General features: G+C 54.7%; 2 protein-coding genes across 9 annotated transcripts in view; one reads left to right on the forward strand and one right to left on the reverse strand.

Annotated features, from left to right (window-relative positions):
* Nucleotides 1-200: 200 nt before the first annotated feature.
* Nucleotides 201-13,988, reverse strand: noxa1 (NADPH oxidase activator 1). 6 transcript variants are annotated; one of them, XM_069183469.1, is made up of 19 exons: nucleotides 11,742-13,802; nucleotides 11,349-11,557; nucleotides 11,139-11,236; nucleotides 10,402-10,579; nucleotides 10,002-10,179; nucleotides 9,820-9,902; nucleotides 9,498-9,606; nucleotides 7,219-7,353; nucleotides 6,739-6,846; nucleotides 6,317-6,376; nucleotides 6,113-6,150; nucleotides 5,271-5,409; nucleotides 5,101-5,163; nucleotides 4,185-4,272; nucleotides 3,190-3,314; nucleotides 2,188-2,360; nucleotides 1,604-1,709; nucleotides 822-945; nucleotides 201-709 (listed from the first exon to the last, which is right to left on the reverse strand). In XM_069183469.1, the coding sequence occupies exons 5-19, from the start codon at nucleotides 10,173-10,175 to the stop codon at nucleotides 594-596; spliced, it is 1,641 nt and encodes a 546-aa protein (XP_069039570.1). In that variant the 5' UTR covers nucleotides 10,176-10,179; nucleotides 10,402-10,579; nucleotides 11,139-11,236; nucleotides 11,349-11,557; nucleotides 11,742-13,802; the 3' UTR covers nucleotides 201-593. The 6 variants fall into 6 exon arrangements, with proteins under 6 accessions (XP_069039570.1, XP_069039569.1, XP_015222319.2 ...); XM_069183468.1 differs by having other exon boundaries at nucleotides 10,382-10,579; XM_015366833.2 differs by lacking the exons at nucleotides 10,402-10,579; nucleotides 11,742-13,802 and adding an exon at nucleotides 13,902-13,988.
* A 53-nt stretch (nucleotides 13,989-14,041) lies between these two features.
* npdc1a (neural proliferation, differentiation and control, 1a) overlaps nucleotides 14,042-26,841 on the forward strand; it is a 31,336-nt gene continuing 18,536 nt past the window's right edge. The window contains exon 1 of one of the 3 annotated variants that reach the window (XM_069183470.1): nucleotides 14,042-14,358. In XM_069183470.1, the coding sequence (XP_069039571.1) occupies nucleotides 14,214-14,358 (145 nt within the window). In that variant the 5' untranslated portion in view covers nucleotides 14,042-14,213. The remainder of the gene's footprint in view (nucleotides 14,359-26,841) is intronic. The other 2 variants (XM_006640578.3, XM_069183472.1) reach the window with 2 other exon arrangements.

The following is a 26,841-nucleotide window of genomic DNA, read 5'->3' on the forward strand; positions in this document are numbered from 1 at the left end:
GTGACAGCATGCTGGCCACTGCCCTTTCCCACTGCCCTAAATCTGTCCTGATCCCCTTTTAAAATGTAGCCCTAGCGCACAATTGGAGAGAAAAAACAGACAGAGATACAACAGTGCTTATCCACTGAGAGGTGAAAGCATAACAGTATTGCACAGAGGACACACTTGGTGCACCTTAAAAGGGGAAACCCAGGCCATCGACTGGTTTAAAAGATTTATTTAATTTCTATAAACACACATACAGGTTGATTTTTTAAAGATTAAATTAACTTCAAATAGATCTACACAAAATGTCCGCTGCAGCCTGGCAAATGATATTCACTCTGCGGAGCAGACTAGCGCACTGCTGTGTTATCTGTCTTTTCACCAGACTAACGCACACGCGTTCAAAATCCCCGGAGCAGAGACAGATCTTTTTCCCAGCCATGACGTGAGGCAAGGGCATTTCGAAAAAAAAGGAATGAGCTGAAGTCATCAAAGTCTCAGTGGAAATCGTCTGAGCTGACTGTGAGGGTGCACCTACAGAGAGAGAAGAGCCAGATTCCAGAGCTCTGAGTGAACTGGTTTAGTGGCTCCAGTAGATCTCTGCCGCGTTACATGGCTGGGTTCTCCTTGCTGCTACTGGCCACATCTGTGTCACGGTATACAAAACACCTGGGGAAGATCCCGATCTTCCCAGCAGTGTGTCCTTCCAGCCAGCCCTCGTTGACTGCAGGAGACAAGGACAACCGAGAATGAGCTCCCCAGAGACGGGACAGGAACACTTTCCAGCTCTGTCCCCTCTCAGGCTCTCTGCCGTCTCTCGCTCTCGCCTCCCTTACCCTCTGACAGGATGTCTATGGTGTCCCCTTCGCTGAACTCCAGGTCCTCGGGCCCTTGGGCAGTGTAGTCATACAGCGCAAACACCTGGTACAGGATGGGTCTGCCGAGCAGAGGGTCCTCGAGCTGAGAACGGGAGGGAGAAACTCAGGGAACTCAGAGAGAGACAGACAGACACAGTGAGCGACTGGGAGACACGGAGAGAGACGCAAACACAACTGAGAAACGCAGACCGAGTGAGAGACAGTCACACACGGAAACAGACTGAGATACAAGCTCAGATTGACTGAGACAGACACCAGTTGAATGGGACACAGATACACACAGACACAGACTGACTGGGACACAGACACACACAGATTGACTGGGAAACAGACACAGTCAGACTGGTAGACAGACACACAGTCAGACTGGGAGAGACAAACACACAGTGAGACTAGGAGACAGACACAGTGAGACTGGGAGACAGACACAAAGTCAGACTAGGAGACAGACACAAAGTCAGACTAGGAGACAGACACAGTTAGACTAGGAGACAGACACACAGTGAGACTGGGAGACACACAAACAGACTGGGAGACAGACACAGTGAGACTGGGAGACACACACAGTGAGACTGGGAGACACACACAAACAGACTAGGAGACAGACACAAAGTCAGACTAGGAGACAGACACAGTGAGACTGGGAGACACACACAGTTAGACTAGGAGACAGACACACAGTCAGACTGGGAGACACACACACAGTCAGACTGGGAGACACACACACAGCCCCTCTGTACCTGACACCAGAGGGTTGTCCTCCCTGTCTCGGTTGCCTCCAGCAGCTTCTGCAGCTCTGCGTCCCCACTGAGGGGGGTCAAGACGCGGGAGCCCAGCTCCCTGTGCCTGGACAGGGTCAGAGAGGGAGGGCTGAGACTGGGTGGCGCAAGAGTCTGGACTCTTTGCAGAAAGTTACTGTCTGAGCAGGGGAATCTTTGGTTGGCAATAAGAAAATACACCACCAGTGCGATTCTGCATCATTTAATAATAATTAATAATTGCTTACACTTATATAGCGCTTTTCTGGACACTCCACTCAAAGCGCTTTACAGGTAATGGGGATCCCCTCCACCACCACCAGTGTGCAGCCCCACCTGGATGATGCGACGGCAGCCATAGTGCGCCAGAACGCTCCCCACACACCAGCTCTCAGTGGGGAGGAGAGCAGAGTGATGGAGCCAGTTCAGAGAGGGGGATTATTAGGAGGCCATGATTGGTAAGGGCCAATGGGAAATTTGGCCAGGACGCCGGGGTTACACCCCTACAGATCATTTACAGGCTGATCTGTCTGTGTTGAGAGGTGAGGGGTCAGGGGCTGTCCTACCTGAGGCGGAGCTGTGCGGGGGGCTGGCCCAGCTTGCGAGCGATTCTCTCCTGCAGCTCTCTGTACGGTGTCTGCACGGGCACCCTCAGGGCCACGGTGTACCCGTAGTGGACCTTCACCAGAACCGAGCTGCCCGGCTCGGGCTCATCCGCGCTGCCCCCTGCAGGCAGGCCCTGGAACACACAGTGGGGTTGGCGGAGCGGCTCGGTGGGTAAGACGGGGGGCAGCGCGACCCAGTGAAACGTTAACCGACATGAAGGAAAGGGCAATGTAATCGCGATAGTGAGGACTTGTCGCCATCTAGCGGCGCAAGAGGGGCACTGACTCCAGAAAACGCCGGAATTTACGATTTGCGTAGATATAGACGGGGGTCTCATACTGCGGCCACTGAGTTCGGATATGGCCCACATGCAAGGTCTGATTTGTATTCCAGACTGGGCTTTTTTAATAACATTATCCGGATGAATTGGTCCAATTCATCTTCTTCGGTCTGGCTTTAACCTTTTGCTGACCAAAATGTACCACCTTGTAACCTGATCTTATCAGACCCCTTGGTTCAGTTACACAGGGGCTGATCGGTACAGGGATGAGAGACCCGTCTTGCTCATGAACGACGCCCTGGGCGGCGTTGGTCACGACAGTAGGGGTGTGTTAACCCCAGTGTGCTGGCTGAATTCCACTCTGGGCTGCACAGTCTGACTCCCCCACAGGCCCCCCTTAATTCACTTCCTGCTGCAGTTTCTCTCCCCTGCCCCTGATCTGCAGTGCTGGGGGGCCGCTGTGCCCCCAGGTGGGGGCTGTACTTCAGGGGTGGGTGATGAAGTACTGTGTACAAAGTGCTTTGGGACGAACAGCACTATAACCGCGCAAGGACCTATTGCACTCAGCCTGTTCCCTTTGACCCGGTCCCAAAGAATTTCCCAGCCCCCTCCCGCCTGTTCAGGCCCATTCCTAATTGGGCTGGACCCCAGGGAGTGTCCAGTTCCAGACCCCGCCTCTTACCTTCTTGTCCCGGGACCCCTCCGGGCGAGGATCTGCGTCGGTGAGCCCCGGGTGCGGAGGAGGAGTGAGGCGGGAGGACGGGGGGGCAGGAGCCACAGCGGGGGGGTACGTCCTGCCTGGACTTTCTGGACACAGTGAGACGAAGACCCGGGCTGAGGACTGTGGGGACGTGACACCCCAGCCTGCTGCGGGGAACGTCTATTAAAGAGGAGGGGCTCTGCCCTCTCTCAAGCTCTCCCTCAACCCAGCAAGCGACACAGCTCCTCCCCTCCCGAGCTGCTGTGGACCTGCGGCCCAGGTGCTGCAGGGACACTGTCTCTGCTGGGTTCTGTTCCATTCAGCTTCTTAATCACAGGCTAATCAGGGTCTAGCCTGCTATCTGGGGGATATTTGTGCATTTACATTCAGCTCGTAAGAAGCCCAACGGGATTCGTCATGAGCGTCTGCTCTGTACCGAACTCAGCTCGTTCAGGTGTGCAGTCGGAGCTGCAGCCAACAGGACCTCCGAAGAAGGGGGAAACACGTTTGTTTGGAGCCGCTGCTGTCGACGGACCTCTCTCACACACGCGTGCAATAATCCTCCAGGCCACCAGAGGTCTCCGTCGCCACAGACACCTCAACAGCAGCACCTAACACTCTGTGGTACCAGCCTTCAGCGTGAAGCTCGACGCCTTGGTTAATACAGGCGTCTGAATATACCCTACTGTATAACTATGAAAACATCAGGAAATTTCAGTAAACAATGATGGTAGCAATGTGGATCTGTGTAATAATTAGAAACAGAATCGTATTTGGAAAGGTTAAATGGGCACCTTATGACTAAGCCATAGATTTGTGGGGAAGATTAACTGAGTGGAAAAATCCATCTTCAGGATCTATTCAGTGGCAATAATACCATTAATGAAAGACCAATAATAACAGCAGCAGTGCTGATTCTAATGAACTCTTGTAAGTTATATGATTCCATGTGCGCCCCCGCGGGGCGCTCCACACACCTGGCTGGGGCGCAGCGAGGCTGCCTCGGGACTGGGGGCACGTGGGGGGCGGGAGGCCTGGCGGCAGGGGTATCCCCGTTGGCACAATCTGGGATGGAAAGAAAACAGGATGAAAATGACGCCCAAACAGGTCCGGAATATTTGATAGCGCGTTCCTGAAACGATTATAATATTATAATATTGAAAGCACAGGTGCTCTTGATAAACCGGGATGCACTGCGGTGCTCTCCCACACTCTATGATCTCGAGAACTACCACTAGCCTGGGCTCAAATGCTCCTGTCTAACCCCAACCCCAGAACCAACCCTGTCAGAAGTCCTAACCCTAACCCTGACGCTGACCCCGAAACCTGGGCTTGAACCCTAACAGCCAGGGCCGCACAGAGGCACTCAGGTGACGCCGCTGGGGGTCATAAGGCTGAAGTGCGTCCGTGTTTGCCAGTGGGGATTCTCCACAGAGGAATGTGGAAAGGATGACAACCCATCCAGTTCGAAACGGGTCCTGTGCTCAGTCGGACGGCCGCTGTTTAAAGGCCAAGCAGGACGAAAATTGGGCACACGGGGCCCACCCGAAAAACGAGCTATCAAGCCATAGTAAGAACTGTGAAAGACTCAGGAAGCGAGGGAGGGGTGCTTTTTACACCTCCAACGGCCTACGAGTGAACCGTTGACAAGGGACCTAGGAAGGATTGTGCAAGAGGTATGCAATTATTTGTCAATAATGCAGACTGATTAACACTTATTTTTCCAAAAACAGAAAAGCATTAATCGGCTCAGGGACTGTTTCAAACACTGTAGCATGCCCGCTGTGTTTTTTGCAAATGTAACTGGGGAGCGTTCTCGCCGCCGGAGCGACAGACACACCCCGGCCCTGGTCTGTACACAGCATTGAGGAGGATGGGGGACCAGCAGAGTACCTTGTTTTTGTCTGCCTTTCTGTTGCTTGTGGGCTCCAGGACTGAGAGGGGCAGCAGGCCTTTCTGTAGAGAGGTGGCAGGACAGGAGGGTAAGAGATTCATTCCGAAAGATACAGCGCCCTGCTGCCTCTCCCCTCCCCCCCCCCCACCGCCTCAGGGTCGCCCCCTACCTGTCCGTCGTAGATGACGGTCACAAGGCCGTTGACTCCGCCGTCACCCAGGACGAAGACCTTCTCCCCCTGCGGCACGTGCAGCTCCCCTGGGCCCTGGGGCGCGTGGGTCGAGCGCACACACATGTACCGTGACTCTCTGCGGGGGGAAGGAAGAGCAGCTCTCACCTGCTTCACGCACTGCGCCGCCCCCTTGTGGCCGAGCCAGTGAACAACGAGTAAAAGAGCAACCGGTATTAATAGTTAATTCCTTTCGCTTATATAGCGCTTCCCTGGATACTCCACTCAAAGCGCTTTACAAGTAACAGGGATATATTCTCACACTAAACAACAGGATGGGTCAACCAGCAGCCCTTCCATTCTATTCTATTAGAGAACTCTGCCAGCACCCTATCACTTAATTATTTAATTGATAATTATCAGCATCCACATAACAATTAAGGCAAGGCCAGAGATTGGATTAGACTTGGTGGGATCGATTGAACTGGGATGAACTGGATTGGACAGGACTAGATCGATAAAACTGGGATGGATTGCATTGAATTGGATTACATGAAACTGGACTGGGTTGGCTGGAACTGCGTGTCGAGTAGCTCTGAATTAAGGAAAGCTGTCTTCTTAGAACGTGTGAGGTTATATAATTAGCAGAAAACCATAATCGTCAGTCACTCACAGACAAACAAGGTCTTTTACGTGCAGGTCATACAACACAGGGGACATAACAACACATGGCCAGTGCAGGAGCCCAGCTCTTTATGAAGAGCTTAATGAAACGGTGGGTAATCTCGCACATTTCTTCTGAAGCACCTTCAGTGAAACCAGGCAACAATCTGTTCACTTACTGTGCTCTGTCCGCCTTGGGCTCGTAGTATCCCGGCTTCTGATAAATGAGAGGACAAGAATGAGACATCGATCCTTTGGCACTCTTATAAGAGTTTGTCATTGTTAAGGGGGCAGGACCGTCCTCCTCTCTCCACAGGGTGACCATATGGACCTGTAGCTGATCCGCAGGAGCCTGCTATATGGGGAGAGGAGCTACACTGTACCTGCAGTCGCAGGGGCTCAAAGCCAGCAAAATCATCATTGGGGATCACTGAAGAGATCACCTGCAACACAGAGCACCACATCACTGACAGACACTGGGCAGGCTCTCTGACACACTGCCACACACAGTCAGTGTGTGTCAGTGCTTGTGTAGGTGGTTGTGAGTATGCGTGAGTGTGATTGTGAGCTTGATGGATTGTGAGTGAGTGTGAAGGTGCATGAGTGTGAGCGTGGGTCAGTGTGAGTGTGTGTATGTCAGTGTGAGTGTGTCAATGTGAGTGTGTGTATGTCAGTGTGAGTGAGTGTGAGTGTATGTGACTGTGAGTGTGAGTGAGTGTCAGTGTGAGTGTGTGTATGTCAGAGTGAGTCAGGGTGAGTGTGAGTGTGAGTCAGTGTGAGTGAGTGTGAGTGAGTCCCAGGGTACCTTGGGTTTTCCCAGGAAGTCCCTCTGCTCCAGCTGCTCCACATCCTGCCTTCGCGGACGGAACACTTCTCCCTCCGGCACCAGGAGAGGATCCAGGACCATCTGCTTCTGAGAGGGAGAGAGAGGAGGAGGAGAGGGAGGACAAGGGATGGATCCCAGAGGAGGAGATGAACAGGGCTAGAGTGAGAGTCACATACACCATAACTAAATAACTACCCCACAGACAGGAAGAAGAAGAATTGTTCCTAATGCAAGAAATTGTATATGGCTGATAAAGTGAATGGAAAAAACTGTCTAAGGTATAAGAATAGTGACCTTCCAGAAAGAGGCAGAGAGAGAGGGACAGGAATATGGAGGGGCGATGGGTAGGGAGAGGAGGTGTGCAGGTGGGACAGCGGGGGTGGAGGTGAGATGGAGGACAGGAATTGTAAGAAAAGCCGAGATCTTGTTTTCCCTGCCCGCCCCCTCCCTCATACTCACAGAGAGCCGGTCCAAGGCAACATCCAGGTTGGCCCCCCGCCCTCCACCTCTTTCCCGGGTCAGTGTGAGCAGCAGGTCCCCAGCCTCGTCCCACTGGCCCAGACGCGAGTGCACCACAGCCTTGTTATACAGCACCTGTCCACCAGGGGGCAGAGGCGCATCAGGGCCTGCTGTCGGCTGACTGGTGGGATAGGGGGGCGGGGCGAGTTGTCCCTGGGAGAGCTGATTGGCTGGCAGCGGGGTAGGTGGGTAGGATGTTGGCGAATCGGCTGAGTGCTGGGGTGGTGGGTAAGCATGTGGGTTGGTGAGTTGGCTAGTGAGCTGGTTAAGCTATGAGCGACAGGTCCGCATGTGGTTGTGGGTGGGCTACAGCCAACGTTGCTGTATGGTTTAGTGGGACGGCTGTTAATTTGGATGGTTAATTAGTGGGATGGTCAGTGCAGACTACTGGTCAGTTGACTGATTTCTTGTTTTGACTGTGATACAGGGAAAGACACCAGCAGTATGACCCTGGTGGACAGCCTGGCTGTCACGATATTAGTCCCCCCTCCTTAAGGGTGCTCCAGCCCTTTCACTTAAGACTTCATTCTCTGCACCTGTTTCCCATTCCCAGCCCACCTTAAAAGCCAGGCGCTGACGCTCTTCCGGGCTCTGCATCTGATTTCCATATCGTGCGAGTCCGGGACCTGGAAGCGCCTGGTCCCGTTAAGGTTTTAACCTCTGTTCCCGTTCCTGTTCCCCGTCCGCCGGTTCCGACCCGGCCTTCGTGGTTTTTAATTCTTTGTTCTGATGGATCTCCTGGTTTTGGACTTACCCTTGCGTTTTGGATTTTCCCTAAGGACTACTCTTGGATTGTTCGCCTCGGCCACACCTCCCCCGTGCACCAGCGCACCTTGGACACGCCCCCTTGTCTTCAGCCCCGTTTTCCTGCATGACGTTTCCCCAGTGTTTTCCCACTCCGTCGGACTGTGTCGTCCGCATAGGGTCCGGAAAGAACTGTTCGTTACAATGGCAGGGCGTGAGAGGGCTCGACCCTAGCATTCCTAAACTGCCTGGTCCTCCTCTAACTCACCGAGACAGATGAGGCAGATTAGAGGTGAGAGGAAGGTGTCTGCAGCCTGCCTATCCAGTTCAGTCACTCTCTGTATTGATCCAGTAACCTCATCCATAATTCGGAAGGATTGCAGTCAGTCAGGTTCAATGGCCAGCCGGGAAAGAATTTCACTTCAGTTGGGAGAATTTAAGACGACACACTCAGTGTGTTTAGCAGTGACTGTATTGTGTGGAGAAAGCTGTACTCTCTTTCCTGCAAACACCTGCCTTCAGCTTGATTCCCCACATTCCGATCCCCAGCTCCTCCCATCCCCATCCGTCTCCGACCCCGCTGCCCAACCACAGCGGAGACACGCTGCTGCCTGTCCTACCACCCCCCCCCCCCCCCCCCCGTGGAGATCGAGCGCCGGCTTGGCCTTCTTACGGAAACGGCAGGAATGTCTTATCTCTGCCTGCTCAGGTGTCGCCCTGCGAGCTCTGCTCTCCGCACGCAGCGCCTCTTCGCCACAGACGAAGACTTCCTGCAACTCGCCTTAACCCTGACCCAGGGACTGCGGGTCGAACCCAGGCGCAGAGGGGTGGGCGGTACAGGAGAGCCGGTGTTGGCACTGTCCAGTTAAGAGACTCCATCGGGCACCGGACAGGCAGGCAGCCCCGAGCCCTGGAAGACGCTGGATTGTAAGAGAAAGAGCTCTGGAGCTTTCGCCTGCAACTATATCACCCTGCGACTCACAGCTGGCAGCCCCACTGGAGCTCAGCAGGTGTGCGCCTGACCAGTACCCGGATGGGAGACCTCCTGGGAAAGCTGAGGCTGCTACTGGAAGTGGTGTTAGTGGGGCCAGTATCCCAGGGCATTTTAAAGAGTAGGGGTGTTACCCCGGCGTCCTGGCCAAATTTCCCCCCTGGCCTTTACCAATCTTGGCCTCCTAATAATCCCCATCTCTGAACTGGCTCTCTTCTCCCCCCCACTGTGAGTTGGTGTGTGGGGAGCGTACTGGTGCATCCGGGTGGGGCTGCACATTGGTGGTGGCGGTGAGATTCCCCATTACCTATAATGGTAAAGTGCTCCACAGCACTTTGAGTGGAGTGTCCAGAAAAGTGCTATATAAGTGCAAGGATTATTTATTTAGATGAAAGCAGATGGAAATTAACCCGAGGGGCAGCATAGTTAACAGAAGGGGTTAAAGGTAACCCTGGGGAGAGGGGTGTAAAGTCAGGGAGCTCACCTGCCAGCTGTACAGTTTGTAGCGCAGGCCCAGCTGTCTGTATTCGATCACAGGGTTCCCTCGCATGTTCCTGTGGGCCAGGGCGCAGTCTGAGAGCGCTTCCTCCAGCCTACGGACAGAGGGGGAGAACCGAGAGGCTGGTCTGGTCCGGTTCTATCACACATTCGGACTTCAGTCTCAGTACAGCAGTCAGTACACTGGTACAGCTGTCACTATCTCAGTACGGCTGGCAGTACACCGGTACAGCTGCCAGTACACTAGTACAGATGGCAGTACATATTTATCACATTTCACGTTTCATTACTGTGGTTCAATCCCTCACCTGCTTGTAAGCACGTTCACCGCTGCCCTCTGGAAAAAGGCCACAGCCAGTCGTTCATCCCTGGCGATGGTTTGGTCCAGAGCCTGGACACAGGTAGGGGTCAGTGTTACTATGGTCCCTGTTGAAGGTTTCTTAATCGCTCACTCTCTTCCTGCCTCAGAGCCTCCTGCGCGATCTCCCACCTGCAGGGCCTGCTCCAGGTGTCCCAGGGTGAGGTGCACGGAGGCAGCGGTGAAGAGCGTCCGGGCGGTGGGCTCGCTGATCTTGTCCAGGCTGCACAGCGCTGCTGTCCAGTCCCGGCGGTCCACCGCCTGAGCAGCCTCATTCCACAGGCGGATCAGCTCTGTGTAGAGCATGGCTCTGCCAGGAGGGAGACAGGGACGGACAGGGATAGACAGGGGCAGAGGAGCAGTAGGACAGAAGGAGACAGAGAGGTACAGGGGCAGACAAGGACAGAGAAGCGAAACAGACAAGGAACATTAGGAAAAACATCAGGGGAAAAACTTTTCTTTCCCATGGGGGCAGTACGAACACAGTTCACAGCGACATCACAGTTACACACCTGTCCAGAACAGTACGCACCTCCACTGACAGACTCTTCCCACTCTTGGAGCACGCTCAGCAAGTGTTGCATTTCTTCCCTCTACTTTTCAGCATGGAGCTACCCTGTACGTATTCCTTTACTCTCTGTGCTGTATGATCATTGCGCATTGCATGGAGAGTTCAGGCAAACTGGTATAGCAGCTCCAGCGAAGCCCCCCTGCACCTGAAGGTTACTTTGAGACGGAGGGAGGGTGACAGAGCCAGGGGAACACCCCAGCAGAGACACCCCGTGTCATTTCTCCCGTCGAATCCTCCTGAACCGTAACCGGAGAGATTCAGGATTGGACGAGACTGTCTATGTGGCTCTGTGTGTCCACTGGACACATGCAGGCAGGGGATCTGTGAAAGTGACTACTGTCTCTGGCTCTGTACAGGTATAGGCATAAAAAAAGGCATATATGAGGTCCTGTACAGGAGTGTAAAGGTAATCTAGGCTGATGTAAAAACCCCGGCTTCCAGCTTTTCTTAAAAGTAAAAACGACTAAACCAAAAGGCCTGAGTCCCACTCGCACCTGCTGCGGGGATACAGCACTGCGGTTGTGGGCGTTTCATACACACCGAGACAGAGGCGACTAAGTAATATGGACAGACCCCACAAACCTGGAATCTCAGCTCTGAAGGAAGGAACAGCTGTAAGCTGGTTGTGGATAAACATGCTGTAAATCCCTATTTGCGCTGTAAAGAGACCTGGAAGCCTCTTCGTCCCCAAGACTCACCTGCAGGAGGGGGCGGCCGAGCTTCCCGAGGGTCAGAGCAGAGGAGCGGTGTTCTGGACAGCAGGAGTGATCTGGGGAGCAGCTCCGAGGCTCTGAGGCTGCCGGGCAGAGAACAGGGAAGTTTCAGACAAGCTGAGCGACACGCCTGATCGCACCACGCTGCTCCGCTCCGCCAGTAAGGAAGTCAGGGAAGAAAATTCCGACACACACCTTCGGAGGCTCAGAGGCGCACACGCACACGAGCACTCAGAAAAGATCGGGGAAGAAAGAGCCGGGGAATTCCAGAACGTCCGGACAAAGGAGCCCTTTCTGTGAGCCTGCTGAGGCGAGGCGGAGAGGCTGGTTCATGTTCTAACTCCCCCCTTCGCAAGGAGCGAAACTCTTCCTGCTTGAAGGCTGGTCTTATCACCTCCCAGATCCTGCAGCGTGGAAAGAGAAGATCCTGTCAGGAACAGGACTCCCACAGAAGCAGGAGAGGGGAGAGGCGGGGGCGACACCGGTCTTATATCAGTACACAGTTAAGAGCTAAGGGAAAAAATGGAGAGAATGGCTACAAATCCAACCCTTCTACCCCATTCTTGATATTTGTTCTGAGGATCTCACCCAGCAGATTCACAAAAGGTGCCAGGGCATCAGCTTCGGCAACATGACTGGTTATCTTGCTCCAGATTCCCCCAGCCCTTTGCGTGAATTTTGAAAATGAACACAAGTTCCATCAGACACGATCAGCAGCTCTGAGCACACACGGGCAGCAGGAAATACTGTGTGAGCAAAGGCACTGGGCAGAGAGAGGGGTTGTGTGATGTCAAAGCCCTAGGGCTTCGCGATGTCATAGTCCGAGAGTCCCATTCTAGAGGACTGGGGCAGAGCTGGGTGTGTGTGTCCAGAGAGCTGTGGTGCTGCAGTTCACAGGGGGCTCCACAGACATGGATTTCTGGATGAAGACCACCAAGTTCTTCAGAACCTGTGGCCCTACGGCGCCCACAGCTACCTCTCCGGCAGGCTGCACCTGGAGCTTCAGGGGTAACGATTATTTTTGTATTGCCCAGGGCTGAGGGGAATGTCCTACACTGACGGGTAGGAGGAGCTGAATCCTCCCTAGTCTTGAACACAGAAGACCAGGACAGAACCTGATCCAGGTGTTGTAATCCTCAAAGGCCCAGCCAAAGTAAAGCAAAAAGGATCCACACCAGTGCTGGAAATATATCGGTGATACAGATCTGGACTTAGGCCTAAACCCCTGATTGTACTCAATATCAGAACATTCACTGTTAAAAAAATATTCAGATTACCATCCGGTTATGAAGAGATACAGAAATGTCAGAGCTGTGAGGTCACGGGTAACTGACCGTCTTCCCCAGGCATGCAGGGAAGAGTGGCGCCCCCTAGAGGTTTGGACAGTGCATAACCTCCATGGGTCCTGGTCAGAACTGCAGAGCCAGCCGTTACTGCCCGATCGTTTCATTAGCTGATATATTGCTTACGTGTCAGACATTGAGTGAAATGTCGATGAACGGATTGATTTAGCTTTTGTCGATAATCTATCGGACCATAGAAACGCTAGACATTTAAGGGGGCAGGAGCCAAGAATGACCTTTATGTCATATCTGAGTGGTGATGCACTCAGACTGGTGACTGAAGGGGTCCCCTGCTGTATGTGACACACTGGGGGATTATCTGGGCATGAGAAGCACTATAGAAATGAAAGACATTATTGTCGTAATTGTTGTTACAGTCACTGAGTAGTGATTTAAATAAAAACAGAAATTTGTCGTAGTAAAATTGACATCACCGCCGATTCCAATTGGCCATTGCAAAATAAAATTAGAACTAAACTACTTTTTAATACAATATGGTGTCGAAGAACAGTTTACCATCCCATTTATACTTACTAAACAGGCGCCTCTACTTTACTCTGAACGCAGTTCACTTTCTTACCACAAGGTGGCGCCAGAGGACAGCGGTAGGTCCCCCCCGCCCCCTCCCCCCGGTTATCACACAGAAATCTCTTCGTTTTTCCTTGGTTTCACCCTGTACAGTGAAACAAGGAGACACAAGCTCACAACTGGAAAAGTTAAAAAGGAATTCGTTGAGTATGAAAGAGAGGAAGCACCTCTTTACACAAAGAGTGGTAGGTGTGTAGAACAGATTTTGCAGCCAGGTGACTGAGGCTCAAACTCTGGGCTCTCCTGGAAGAAGCAAATGAACAAGATTTGAGAGCTGCTTAGGTAAGTCTAGGTAACGGAACTGGCCCCACTAACACCTCTTCCAGCAGCAGCCTTGGTTTTTCCCAGGAGGTCTCCCATCCAGGTGCTGGCCAGGCTCACGCCTGCTGAGCTCCAGGGGGGCTGCCAGCTGTGAGAGTAGGGATTTTAACCCTGGTGCCCTTTCTGCTCTCGAGTCAGTAAGGTTCTCCCTGGCTTCGGCAGGGTGAGCACTTCCCAGCCCTGCCCCCGATCTGCTGTTCCATGTGTAAATCAACCTTTTAACAGCTCGGGTGGGGAGCTGCGTCAGCATGTATCGTCTGCAAAGGAACAATAGGTTTATTCCCTGCTGAAAGAACAGAAGAGGGAAAACACAACGTTTCTGTGTGAGCGCCTGAAGGCTTCACAGCCAAGACGTTGTGTGTCCTCTCTTCTCTTTTCAGCAGGGAATAAACCTATTACTTGTTCCTTATTGTTTCATATATACATATGGACTGTACTCTGCACTCGCCTATTCTTTCTGCACCTGCTACGGCTCAGCCACAGCCGCACCTGTTACCTGCCGGGTGTGACGTCACCGCGCTGGGGCGCGTTGGGAGGGGGGCGGGGGCGGCTCAGCGAGCGTCAGGACGGAGCCCCGCCCCCACGTCTGCTTCTCCCTCCAGCTGACGACAGGTCGCCCCCTCCCACCGCCAGGTCAGTCCGGTTTTCCACAGAAGCGCAGAGCATCGCGTCGTGCGCGCAGCGGGGCTACTGCTGTCACTGAGCCGGGATAGCTGGAGCGGAGCAGCCGTGCACCAAGAGCTCTCTTCTTTCGTCTGTTTCTCTTCGCCTGCGCTTGTGTCCCCCGCCCCGGAGAGAGGATGGGGAAATGACAGCCCCCCGTCCCGTGTGCCGCTCTCCCGCTGTAAGGACTAGGATGCTCACCGAGACCAGAGGGGCGGCGGGCCGGGCCTCCCTGCCGCTCGGGGTCTGTCTCTGCGCGATCCTCCTCGCCGTCGGCGCCAGCCTGCCAGGTAGGAGGCAGAGAGAACCCGCTCGGGCTTCGTGCGCCGGGAAGGACGGGACATGGGCTCCGCTCGTTGGCGCAGCAGCTATCTGCGATAGCGTCCATATGTAACGGTAGCCGATGTGCCTGTGCGTGTTCAGTTCAGGATGTTATTGAAATAACACGGGGGGTTGGTCGCGTTACTACCGTCACTGATGTTATTAAGATGAATTATTTTTAATAATATGACCCATCTTGAAGCTCGGATACGGTGTTTTTGTTGTCGTGGTGACGTCCCGCTAATTGCGGTGTGTTGTGTTGTGTTTGAACACACGGGCTGCGGTGTGTTGTGGTGTGGTGTGGTGTTCTTGTGCTAAAAACAAACGCCCCCCTCACCGTCTGTCTCAGAACCGGGGCCGGCCCGCGGTTCTGGGGTGCGAATATGGCGGCCGAATTCGAACCATTGCGGTTGTGTTGGTTTTTGTTTTGTGTCGTCAACGTGCTGTGTGTGTCTTTTTTAAACAATGAGTGTTTGTTACCGTCTGTCGTGTCCGCATCTGCCCCGCTCTCCTTCCCCCTCTCCTGACGGGATGGTGCCGTTTTCCCGGCGGTTTCCGTGACGACGGTACCGACCCGGGAGCCCTGTCCGAAAGAGGCGTCAGCCCGGGGCGTCGAAGGAGGAAAATTTGACAATTCCCTCCCTGCGGGCTCTGGCCCTGGCCCCCAGAGCCCGACCTTTTGGGATCCACGAATCCCCTGTACTGTGTCGAAAGCTGGGCACCAGGACCCGAAGGCGGGCCGTGTTTTTGTGCCATATGGCAGGTTAATGTTACTGTTGACGGCGCCAGCGTTTGCTCAACACACGGTACAGCCCTGCCCAAAGGTATCCGGGCCCCTTGTCCCCGGGCCTGTCTCGAATTTCCTGCGACTGGTGTAATTATTCCCTGTGGAATAATTGTACGTTTGTCTCCGTGAGGTCCCCTCTCGCGCCCGCCGGGGGAGCCGGTCTGTAGGCTGTGACGTCGGGCTGCGACGGGCGCGCGGCTCGGCTCGAGGTGCGAGCGCGACCGTGTCCGGAAGCAGGGGCTGCAGACACATCCCCCTCGCACAGCCAGGCGGGAGGAGAGGAAAGAGAACCGAGGAACTGAGGAGCAGGGCTGAGCCGCGACCCGAATCGACGGAGTCGTTGATTAGTCGCAAACTTACGCTGGAGTCAGACTGGAAATTCCTCTCAATCCCATGGGATTCTCCCAGTTCCCCCTATTTTTTTAATGCCCAGACCCTTGGACTGTGGCGAGATAGTGTTGGCTAAGCTGCTGTATGCAACTGTAGTCCAACTGTAGATGGAAAGACATCTGTGATAGAATTAAGGTGGCAGAGCTCCTCAGCTCTGTCCCTGGGTTGTTCCACACTGGGCTGGAGGGCTGCCTAATTCGACCCCCTTTGCCTGTTTACTGTGATATTCTGACATCATCTTGTAGCAGGAATTGAATCACGTGTGTGGAGTTGGGGGGGGGGGTGAGATGTGTTTATTGACGAATTGATGGGTAGGATCGTCAGTCGGGGGAGCCTGGGTCTCATCAGCCCCTTGGCAGCAATGCATGATGTCATCAAGTACTGGAATCCAGCTGCGGAGGGCTCCACGACTGACCAGTTTAAAATAATCTTGAAAATCCGTAGCCCGGAGGAATAAATGCCGAAGCTGTGCTGGTGAATTTGGGGAAAAAATGTGTTGTTTTCAGGGCTGCGAATCCCAGGCTGTGTTCCCTCATTGTCTTGATCCTGGTCCCTTCTGAAACGTGCCCGTGCAGGGCTCTCGGGACAGCCGATCGAACCCAGTCCCAGTCTGCTCGTGTAGATTTAATATGGAGCCCCGGACGAAACACCGGCTGTAGGAGTTTGGGGTCCGGGGTCTCTGGTGCTGCCGGTCTCCAGTGATCGGCCGAGCAGGCAGGTGAACCTCCTGCTCTTTCCCTCTCTGTCTGTCTGGAGCAGCTCAGAAAGTCCTGACTGGAGGTCCGAAGTGCTGGCCAGTACTGGTCTGCCAGTGGGCAGTTAAACGGATCGGTCCTGGAAACGAATGCTGAATGAATCTGCCTTGACTGTTTCCCAGTCTTCAGAATGGAGGAGTGAAGAAAGACTTGGGGTCTCTGCTTGATATGTGATCCGGGTCACACAGCCCCCTCGGGCTGAGCTGCACCCCGTCTGGGGAAACGGGACTGAAGTCCCTGCGAGGAACGGCACTCGGAATGAGACCCCGCCGCGGGCCTCGGGTTCGAATCCCCAGCGGAGCTCTAAGCCGCCCTCGGAGAAGGTGCTGTGCCAGAGCGCGCCCTGCCTCCGGTTCCTCATTGCAAACGAGAGTTTCTTCCGTGGTCTGGTAGAAAGTAATGGATTCTACAGCAACGATAAGTAAAGGGCCCTGCTGTCGCTCTGTCGCTCTGTCCTGCGGCCCGTGGGGCTGTGAAGGCAGCTGGGAAACGTCGGTCATCGGGTGCGAGTGCCCGTCCTGTGCCCGTGAAACGGGCTGTGGTTCGCGCTGCAGGGAGCCGGGCATGGTATCCCAAGATATCCGACTGGCTGTTCTCCTTATGGGAGAGGGGTGGGCGAGAGAAGGGAAAGGGGAGAAAACCAACGGACAGCGCCTGGTTTTGTATACGGCAGACGTGTATGGGAGTGCTTTACGCAAAGGGTGGCGGGAGCAGGGAATAAGTTATGTTGTTGAAGCCGACAACCAAACGAAACCCTGGTTTAGTTCACTTAACAGCACCTGCTAACTGCCAAACAGAATGGACGAGCTCAGTGGTCTTCTTTTGCTTGTGCCTGTTCTTGTGGGTTTTTTTTTTTTGCGCCGTACCACCCAAGCTTGCTGGGATTGAGCCGAGTGGCGGAGAGAAGTGGGAGAGAGGCAGGCGCCGGAGGTCGTGGCTCTCGGACTCCTGACACCTCTTATCGCGGTGGCGTAATGGAAAGGCGCTATCAGAACAGGCCAGAGCGACACCCCTCCCTCCCAGCCCAGCCAGGAATAGCACTGGTCTGCGTGCTGCTCAAGCTCTCTCTCCACCCAGGCTCTTCTGTACAGATCTGGAGCCATTTCCTGGGTGTCACTGAACTCATTTTCAGAGGAGACAGGGGAAGCCACAGAATTAGCCCTGGTGTGGATTGTCTTTAATTTTGCTCAGGGGCTCTCCGTTAAAACGACAGCCCCCAGGTTCAGTTTTCAAGGAGCAGCCCAGGCGTAAACATGTTCTCGGCAGATGGTTCCCCCCCTTGCTATCCCTGTTTTCCCGAGAACGGATGTGGGCGCGCGGGGGACGGTCCCGTTTCCTGCCTCTCTCCGTCACTCCGGGTGGATGAGCGTCTCTCGACACGGCGAGGTGCCGATCGGCGCAAAGCCCGATGGGGGGGGGGCGTTTTAAATGTCAGCCCGTTCATCAGAGGCGCCGTAACCCTGTCCCAGATAACGCCATCCTGTCGCGGAATCGCTGCACGCGCACGGAGCCGACGGGGTGCGCTGGGGTGTGAGGAGCAGTGAGGCCGTGTGAGCAGCCCCTTCTGTGGTTGTGCTGGGCGGAGGCCGTACCCAGATGTGCCTCTAAGTGGCGCTGTGATGCACGGGGCTCTGTTGACCCCAGTCTTGCCTCCGGATCAGGGAGGAACCCCTGTTCCCCAGCCAGAGGAGAGCAGGGAGGAGGTTCCAGGCCGTAACTTGAGCTGTTGCAGCTTCCTGCAGACGTTTCCCCTCCCACAAGCTTCTCCGACACGTTCCCCAGGCGGGGAGGTGTCCACCCCCTCTCCCAGCTCCCTGGATCCTCCGTCGTCTTCCCCCTGAAACGGAGGACCGGTTCCTGAGGCTGGCTCCCCGCCACCCTGCGAGCTCTCCTACCCCCGTCTGCGGATTTGCATCTTCCATTCCGGTGTTTTTCTCTTTCGGGATCCAAGCGTTCCGACTTCTCCTGCGGGCCGCTCAGCCGGGAGCTCCGGGCCCTTTGCGGTTTCACTTCCTCCGGATTTTGGAAGACGGGGAGTCTCGTGGTGCCAAGGGGTTTCGTCTCTCCCCCCTGGCGGAGTGTTGTGACCTTGGCGGCTGCTTGCGTGCGCTTTGTTATGAGGGGTCGTGTTCCCCCGTGCGAAACGGGAAGCGCTTCTTTACACAAAGAGTTCTGGGGGGCCGTTAAAGCTGGCCTGAGGGGGTTCTCGTGTGGGCACACCCAGCTGTGCGGCGAGCGAGATGGGGCGGAAGGCTTCCTCTCATTTCTGACCTTCCTCGTGTTCTTCTAAGGCCCTGGACAGGGGTTAGAGAATGACTCTACATTCATGGCACACAGGGGTTTGCGCAGGGCACTGTAAAACCCCCTGCATGGCATGAATGTACAGTCATTCTGTGAGAACACGGGGTGTGTGTGTGTGTGCGTGTGCGCTCACGAGCTTGTGAAAAGGGATTGATCACTCCCGAGTCACAGTGTCACCCCTGAGCCACACACACACACACCCTGTGTTCTCAGGAGCTTGTGAAAAGGGATTGATCACTCCCGAGTCACAGTGTCACCCCTGAGCCACGCGCACAAGTGCACACACACCCGGTGTTCTCAGGAGCTTGTGAAAAGGGATTGATCACTCCCGAGTCACAGTGTCACCCCTGAGCCACACACACACACACCCTGTGTTCTCAGGAGCTTGTGAAAAGGGATTGATCACTCCCGAGTCACAGTGTCACCCCTGAGCCACGCGCACAAGTGCACACACACCCGGTGTTCTCAGGAGCTTGTGAAAAGGGATTGATCACTCCCGAGTCACAGTGTCACCCCTGAGCCACGCGCACAAGTGCACACACACCCTGTGTTCTCAGGAGCTTGTGAAAAGGGATTGATCACTCCCGAGTCACAGTGTCACCCCTGAGCCACGCGCACAAGTGCACACACACCCTGTGTTCTCAGGAGCTTGTGAAAAGGGATTGATCACTCCCGAGTCACAGTGTCACCCCTGAGCCACAGCAGGTGTCACAGCCATGAGGATAAGCTCCTGAGCCCTGGGCTAAGCCAGGCTGTCCTGGCCGAGTCCTTACAGACGGGCAGGGGCGACCCCTAACCACGCCCGAAGGGCTCCTGCCGGCGCTTACCTGCTCTGTCCACCCTGCTGCCCACGTTGCCCCTTCCTCTGTCTTGGGTGCGGGTGGGGAGATGCCGTGTGGGCGTTAATCCGGTTATGTAAAGCCGTAAGCCCTGTGGCGAGGCTGAATATCGCCAGCCCCCTGTTTTCTGGAACAGGAAAGCAAATTTCAATCAAATCAGTACATCCATTAGGAAAATGAAGAGGTGCAGTTATGTGTAAGACTGAAATTGTTGATTCTTAATATAGAGATAAATACAAGCCTCTCTGCTCCCTTGGGGGTTGTTATCAGTGTACAATAGTAGACTATAAACGCTGCAGTACTTCACCTGCTGTGTTTTCAGGTAATGTTATAGCTTTAGTATTCTAGAACATATTATACTATAGTATAATATTAATGCTACTGTTCATCATACACCCTGTTTCCAGGTATTGTCACAGCTATAGTATAGTAGAATATATTACACTATAGTACAAAATGCTGCAGTAGTTTGGGTTGAGTATTGGTGTACTATAGGAGAATATTAACACTACAGTACGTGTCGCGCTGTTTGCAGGTATTGTTATAGCTATAGTATAATAGAGTGTATTGTGCTTTAGGAGAATATTAATGCTACAGTACTTGACATGCTTTTTGCAGGTATCGTTATAGCTATAGTATAATAGAGTGTTGTACTGCAGTAGTGTCCAGTATAGGCTGTAGTAGAATATTAACACAAAACGCAAAGCACATGGCAACTCTTTCGGGAAGCTTGGAATAACCTGGCAACTAGAACTGTGGATTCGGAGCATGAGCTCTGTCCAGTTTGTCCTGTCCGGCCCCTCCCGCCGAAGTCCTCTCCCCATAACTGCACGCTCCTCGTGTAGGGCATCGTGCGGCGCGAGCCGGGATGCGTTGTGCTTTGCGTCTCGCTGTGTGTGCGAGTGAGGTGGAGCTCGGCTGCTATTCAACCTGAGAAACGGGCTCCACCTGTTTGCACAGCGGCTGGATTTCTGACACCTCGGGGGGGGCCCCCCCTGCAGTGATTAATCTTTCCTGCAGAGTCGTGGACAGCCTCTGTGTGTGTGCGCGCGCGGTGTGTGTGTGTGCGTTGAATACCACTGCAGCAACTCGGCTGGAACGGCCTTCTGAGATCGGCTCTCGGAGCGCAGGGCCGCGGGTGGGAACAGTGGGAGGAGCAGGTTGTGCAGTGATAGTGCGACAGTTTCTAATGGGGAGAACTGGGCCGTGCTGTGAAGGCCTGGATGTGGGGGAGAGAGTTCCGGACACTCGGTCAGAAGGGATCTGGTGGGCGGGGGGGGTCTGACCTCATCGGGAATGTTATTCTGGGTTTCCAAATTTGCTCCCGGGCCACGGGCCTTTTGACCCCTATACCCCAGACGTCTCAGGCGGACAACTCCAGTTTTATGATTCCAGATTTAATAGTAGAGCTTTATATCCAGGAAAAGGTGTACAGCAGGTGTACTCAGTCTGCAGGCCTTCCCCTTACCTGCATTGCTTCACTTTTGCTGCAACCGACTTAATTAGTTGATAATTAACAGGACCAGCATTATAATTAAGGAACTGGCTGTGCCGCTGTAACAGTAAGCTGGGCAGCCCTGGGCTGTAGTTTGGATGATGATAGGGTCTAGGGTTACAGTTAAGGCATCCAGTCCTGGTCATGAAGGGCCTAGTGAGTCATTTACATTCATCCACGGGGCTGCCATGTCTGTCCTGGGTTTCAAGCCCACAGCCTGATCCCCGACCATTGCTCCCCACTGCACGCAGGTTCTCCTGCTGGGCTTCTCCTAGGTCTTCAGGTGTGGATGTTTTACAAAGCCCGCAGGGGACACTGCAGGACATGGATTACAGAAGCCTGGGGTAGAGGCAGGCAGCAGAGTCCTGGGGTGAGAAAGGTAGAGGCTGGTGCAGGGATGCATGGAAATTGTGTGCTGTGGCTCCGACCTCAGGCAAGCCAGTTTGCCGGGGCGTCGGTCACAATAGGATTAATGTTTAACTCATGATGCATGTGAACCTGTTTTTGTGTGCACAGCCTGTTCCTGTTTAAACATTTATTTCTGAAAGTGCCCTGCAGGTGCCTGGGCTGCTGTGCTTTATAACCCCAGCCCCGAAAAGTGCATTTGACAGGGCAGGAGCTCTAGGCTGAAAGCAGATAACGGTAAGATCTGGTGAGGAGCTCTGGGCCAAACTCCACAGCAGTCCGCTCCGCTCCGGGTTGTGCTGGCTGCAGGAGCCACAGTAAATTTGCGCGGACAAACGCCGCGTTCGGTGTCTGAGAGCTCTGGGCTCCGAGGCTGTTTTCGGCGGTGTAGCGAATGTGCCCTCTGGTGCGTGGGTGGAGGGTGAAATGAGTTGGTGTGAATGAGTGTATCCAGGCCGGAGAACAAGGCCATACCTCTGCCTGTCGATTTCTGTTCAACACACACACACAGACACACACACACACACACCACAGATCTCTCTGCTCGCTGTACTGTCTACTGAAAAATAACCAGAACATCATTAAAGTTCCACAGAGGTTAACAATCGCCACTTCTCTCAGTGGTCTGTTTTTTTTTTTTTCCATTTCTTTTTTTTTTTTTCCCTCCACAATTTCTAAATTTACCAGAAGCTGCGTATTTCCAGGCAAGGTCTTCGTGCACTCGAAGTTCATCTCGATTAACTGTTGCCTAGCAACCACTCTCATCCTGCCTGCGATCGGCAGGGATGAGTGAGACTGCTGGGCTAGTACAGTTACCAGTGGACTGGAAAGTAGGGCCCCTCGCAGCAGGGCTTCCCCGAGCACGCCAAACCCAGATACAGTTCCAGCTGCTGGCAGTTCTGCAATTCTCAAATTGCAGAGACTGGTTCCCAGTCTGGAGAAGAATCTAGTGTTCCTGGTTCGGACTGGGAGGGAGTTGCAGGCACAGGGAGCACACCAGCTGATTGCCCTGTTCCAGCAGCCTGCGGGCGGTGTCCGGGTGCCACTGGTAAACTTGCATTGTCGGACCTCCGTGAGCAATCGGGTCCAAATGGAATGATATAGGTTTGAAATCTCACTGGTAGCCACTGCGAGGACGCAAGCACTGGGGTGATGTGATCGGAGTGAAAAGCGTGAAACCATGAGCCGGGGTGACTCCAGAACCCGTCTGTTGAACGATCGTGCCCCCTCTCTCCATTTCCTTCTTCCAATCCCTCTCGGATCATTTTATCTCCCTCTTACAGAGAGTCGGGCGCTTCAGTTTGCCAGGCAGTACGGACAGCGCAGTTGTTTGCCACGGTGCTGCAAAAGGGCACTCAGTTCAATATCACACTTGCATTATGAACGTAATACAACTCCGACCCCGTTTGTTAAAGAAATTTCAGCCAGAATCTTGTTCTCGGGTCCAGACTACTTGATCATTAGAGGTTCCAGGGCGCTGTTTGGAAGGGTAGGGTGTTACCCAGGACGCCATGGTTAACAATCCCACCACCCCCTTCAGCTGGAGAAGCTGGCCTCTCCCCTCGCCCTCGTCCCCTGTGCAGGGGGGGCTGCACCGGTGGGGGATGGAGTGGGTGCCACCTGTGTCTGTAGGGATCCTTAGGGATGAAGGAGCATTTTCAGCTCATAAACATAAGGAATGAATTACCTGTCTAAAATGAAATTGCCCACATGCCCGGGCTGTGATGGACCGAGTTACATTAAAGTGCAGCAGGATGGAACCTGTGTAACTGAGGATGAAATCAGTTTTGCTCCGATAAGACAAAAGCAGCAGGAAAGGGGCATGCTGGACAAGACTGATCGGCACCAGTAGACCCCACCCCAGTGGAAATCAATGTGCTGCAGTGCAAGAGCCCGTAGATTGCAGCCTGCAGTCTCAGCTGCTGTCTTCACTCTCTCTAGACGCTGTTTGCAGGCTCGGGCTCATACCTCCTTTCCTCTTCCTCAGACGCGTGTTGGGAATCTGGGATTCATGCACAGGTCGGCCGTGCAGGTTGTCTCCGGAGGCTCCACACCCTTAAACCCCGCAACCCCTCGCTGCCCCCGGAGTGAGTGTGTCCGCGCACATGCACGTGTGTGTTCGTGCACGTGTGTGTTCGTGCACGTGTGTGTTCGTGCACGTGCGTGTCCGTGCACGTGGATGCGCTCGAGCCTGGGCTCGTGTGCTTGCTCACGCTGGGGCGTCGGAGACGCGTCTCCTGCTCCCAGCCTCCCACTGCTGGAGTCTCCTCAGCCCTCGTACTTCCAGCAGGGGGGCCGAGTCTCAGTGGGGGGGCGGGGGGGCGGTGTGAGATGAGCTGTCAGGAGCGCGATATCGCAGTTCAGAGGCTTATCAGCAGGGACAGGAGGCGAAAACAAACCGGGGTGTGAAATGGACTGAAACTGCCCTCCACATTGCAGAAACGGCAAAAGAAAGCCATTCATTTAAAAGTCTTTTGAGTAAATTAGCAAGATCCAGTCTTTCTCGTTAGCAGCAGGTGGTCAAACCTCCCCCTCTCCGGTCCTGATTCCCAACTCCTTCGGTCCCGGTGTTTCATCATTGGCTCTCGTTCTCTTCTTATCTTGAACCTTTTCTTTCTGCCCCTCCTTCCTGGTTCCAGCTCCTCGCCAGCGACTGCGTTTGTTTGATGCCACAGACCGGAAGTAGGCCTCGAGGGCCTGATCAAATATTTGCGAGTTAAACACGAGGCCTGCTGCTGGGAATGGCACCTCCAAGGTCACACGGAAGAGAGGCACCGTTGTTGTTGTGGCTGTTTGGTGTGCAGATGTAGGACCGAGTCTTTTCTTCCTGAAGGGCTTAAGCCCACTGTACAGAGCTGCAGATCACCCATATGGTCACATTGGGGGAAAACGCTTTGCTCCAATGGGGGTTTTGTGGCGGGGACACAGGAGCTGGTCCAGGAGCACTGCACCGCAGTGATGGAGGACAACATTCCTTCGGTTGCTCAGCAGCCAGAATCCCACCCAGCCTCCTCTCGCTTGGCGCCTGGGGAATCGGCTGGAGCCTCGAGGCTTGGCGCGGTAGTCGCAGACACCCACCACTCTTCCCGTGCAGAGCTGCCTCCTGCCGTCAGCCCGAGCGATGAGGTTTCGTTTTATCGCAGGCGGTTCATCTGCATGAGCAGGGCCAGGCCAGCCATCATGGGCCCGAGCAGTGCTGTTGGAGAGGTGCAGTGTTTGTCATGCAGCTGCAGTGCTCTTGGTGATCCGGCGCAGTGTTGATCATGCAGCCGTAGGAGTTTAGTATGAGCCTCCTTCTACACGTGTGCATATGTGAATAGTCTTTTCTTCCTGAAGGGCTTGAGCCCACTGTACTGTACAGAGCTGCAGATCACCCATATGGTCCCAATGGGGAAAAACGCTTCGCTCCAATGGGGGTTTTGTGGCGGGGCAGATCTCATTGGCTGTTCTTGAGCTTGACCTCTGACCCCCATTGGTCCCGCTGGTCCTGTCGTTTGAGCGCCGATCTTTGTCCGCGGTGTGGAAGGGCAGTTTCGGCCGGAGGGAAGGGGTTGCGATGTAGCTCCTGCTCAGCGTGCCGCGAGAGGAAGGGCCGGCGCGATTGATCAGCCCCGGGGGGGGGGACCCCCTCATGGCAGCTGAGTTATTGCTCGAGCGGACTGGCGGCCAGCGCAGTGCAGGAGGGGGGAGGGGCGGGGATGCCGTATCGACCGGCCTGGCCTGGCTCCGACTCGCTTGGCGCCTGGCCTGCGGAGAGGGAGGGGAAAGGAGGGAATACGGGAGAAGAGAAGACGGAGAGAGGAGGAGTAGGGAAGAGTCAAGGACAGGAGACGGGAGTAACAGGAGAGTAAGCGACAGGAGACAGGAGGAGTAAGAGAGTCCAGGAGAGGGGAGAGGAGTAACAGGAGAGTAAGGGACAGGAGACAGGAGGAGTAAGAGAGTCCAGGAGAGGGGAGAGGAGTAACAGGAGAGTAAGGGACAGGAGACAGGAGGAGTAAGAGAGTCCAGGAGAGGGGAGAGGAGTAACAGGAGAGTAAGGGACAGGAGTCAGGAGGAGTAAGAGAGTCCAGGAGAGGGGAGAGGAGTAACAGGAGAGTAAGGGACAGGAGACAGGAGGAGTAAGAGAGTCCAGGAGAGGAGACAGGAGTAACAGGAGAGAAAGAGGACAGAGAAGAGAGAGGTCAGGGGGAGGTATGGACAGAGTGAGTGGGAGTCCGATCTCTCCGGTTGGAGACCTGGAGACCTCAGCTGTACCTCTCCTCACACGACACGGTGTCAACATCCCCGGTCTCTGTCTGTTTTATTTGATATCATAAACCCACCACATCGCGCCAGCTGAAGATTTCAGAAGAGCGCAGTTTATTGTAAGGACATTTTTCTACTGCTTAGAGATTTTATATGAACATGCCGTGCATAAACATGACGATGTTGATAAGGATTATTGTTATTGCCGTCTTGCGTAAATCGTTTAGGTTAATCCGAGTGATAAAGAAAAAAATGCGGCGGGAATGCGGTTATCCAGCAGCTGCCGGTCATGCAGCCTGAGTGCCTTCTCCATTGTGCGGATTTCCTGATCCCCGACTCCAACAGGAAACCCAGGACGTCTCCGGGTCTGGCTGCTAGGCAACCGTTTCCTTGGGAACAGGCGTGACCCAGCCGCCGACGTGGGCAGGATGTGACGGACGGGCACAGGGGCAGCGTGGCACCCGGGAGGGCAGGCCGAGAGGGCGGCCATTTTTGAGACGGTGCTGCTGGTCCAGGAGCACTGCACCGCGGTGATGGAGGACAACAGGGGGGTGGGCAAGCGAGCTCAGCTCTGCACATCCCCCCGCTCAGCGGCCAGAATCCCGCCCAGCCTCCTCTCGCTTGGCGCCAGGGGAATCGGCCGGAGCCTCGAGGCTTGGCGCGGTAGTCGCAGGCACCCACCACTCTTCCCGTGCAGAGCTGCCTCCTGCCGTCGGCCCGAGCTGCACGTGCTCCGAGTTTTTCCCCCCCCCCCCCTCGGGGTCCTCCGTTTTGGCCGCTGCGCTGTCGGGGTGGGTGTCTGGTTTGCAGCCAGCGCGTCCTCCTCGTTTCTCTCCTGGGTGGCAAAGATCACCCCGATAAGACTGGGCCCACAGAAGAGCTGCACAGTCCTCCCCCCCCCATCTGCTTGCCTGCTTCTGCAGGGTCCACGCTGTGCAGATCTGTCCCACATTCTCCAGTGGCATCGGCGCCCCCTGGTGGGCACTGCCTGCCTGTTATATAACCTGCAATCTGGGAGTGCGCGCGCGGGTGTGTGTGTGTGGCGGAGGAGGAACCCAGCGTGAGTGCCAACAGCGAGGGGAGACGCTGAGGGGGGGGGCAGCGTGCCGGCCCTGGCGCACGAGTCCCCGGCACCAGTGCTGGTTAGGGAGCGTGACCTTTGACGTTTTTAGCACTACCGGCAGGCGTCGCGGTGCGCCACGCCAGGCGCCACCCCGCCACGTGGGAGGGGGATT

Source organism: Lepisosteus oculatus, chromosome 24 (assembly GCF_040954835.1).
Source record: "Lepisosteus oculatus isolate fLepOcu1 chromosome 24, fLepOcu1.hap2, whole genome shotgun sequence".
Lineage (NCBI taxonomy): Eukaryota > Metazoa > Chordata > Actinopteri > Semionotiformes > Lepisosteidae > Lepisosteus > Lepisosteus oculatus.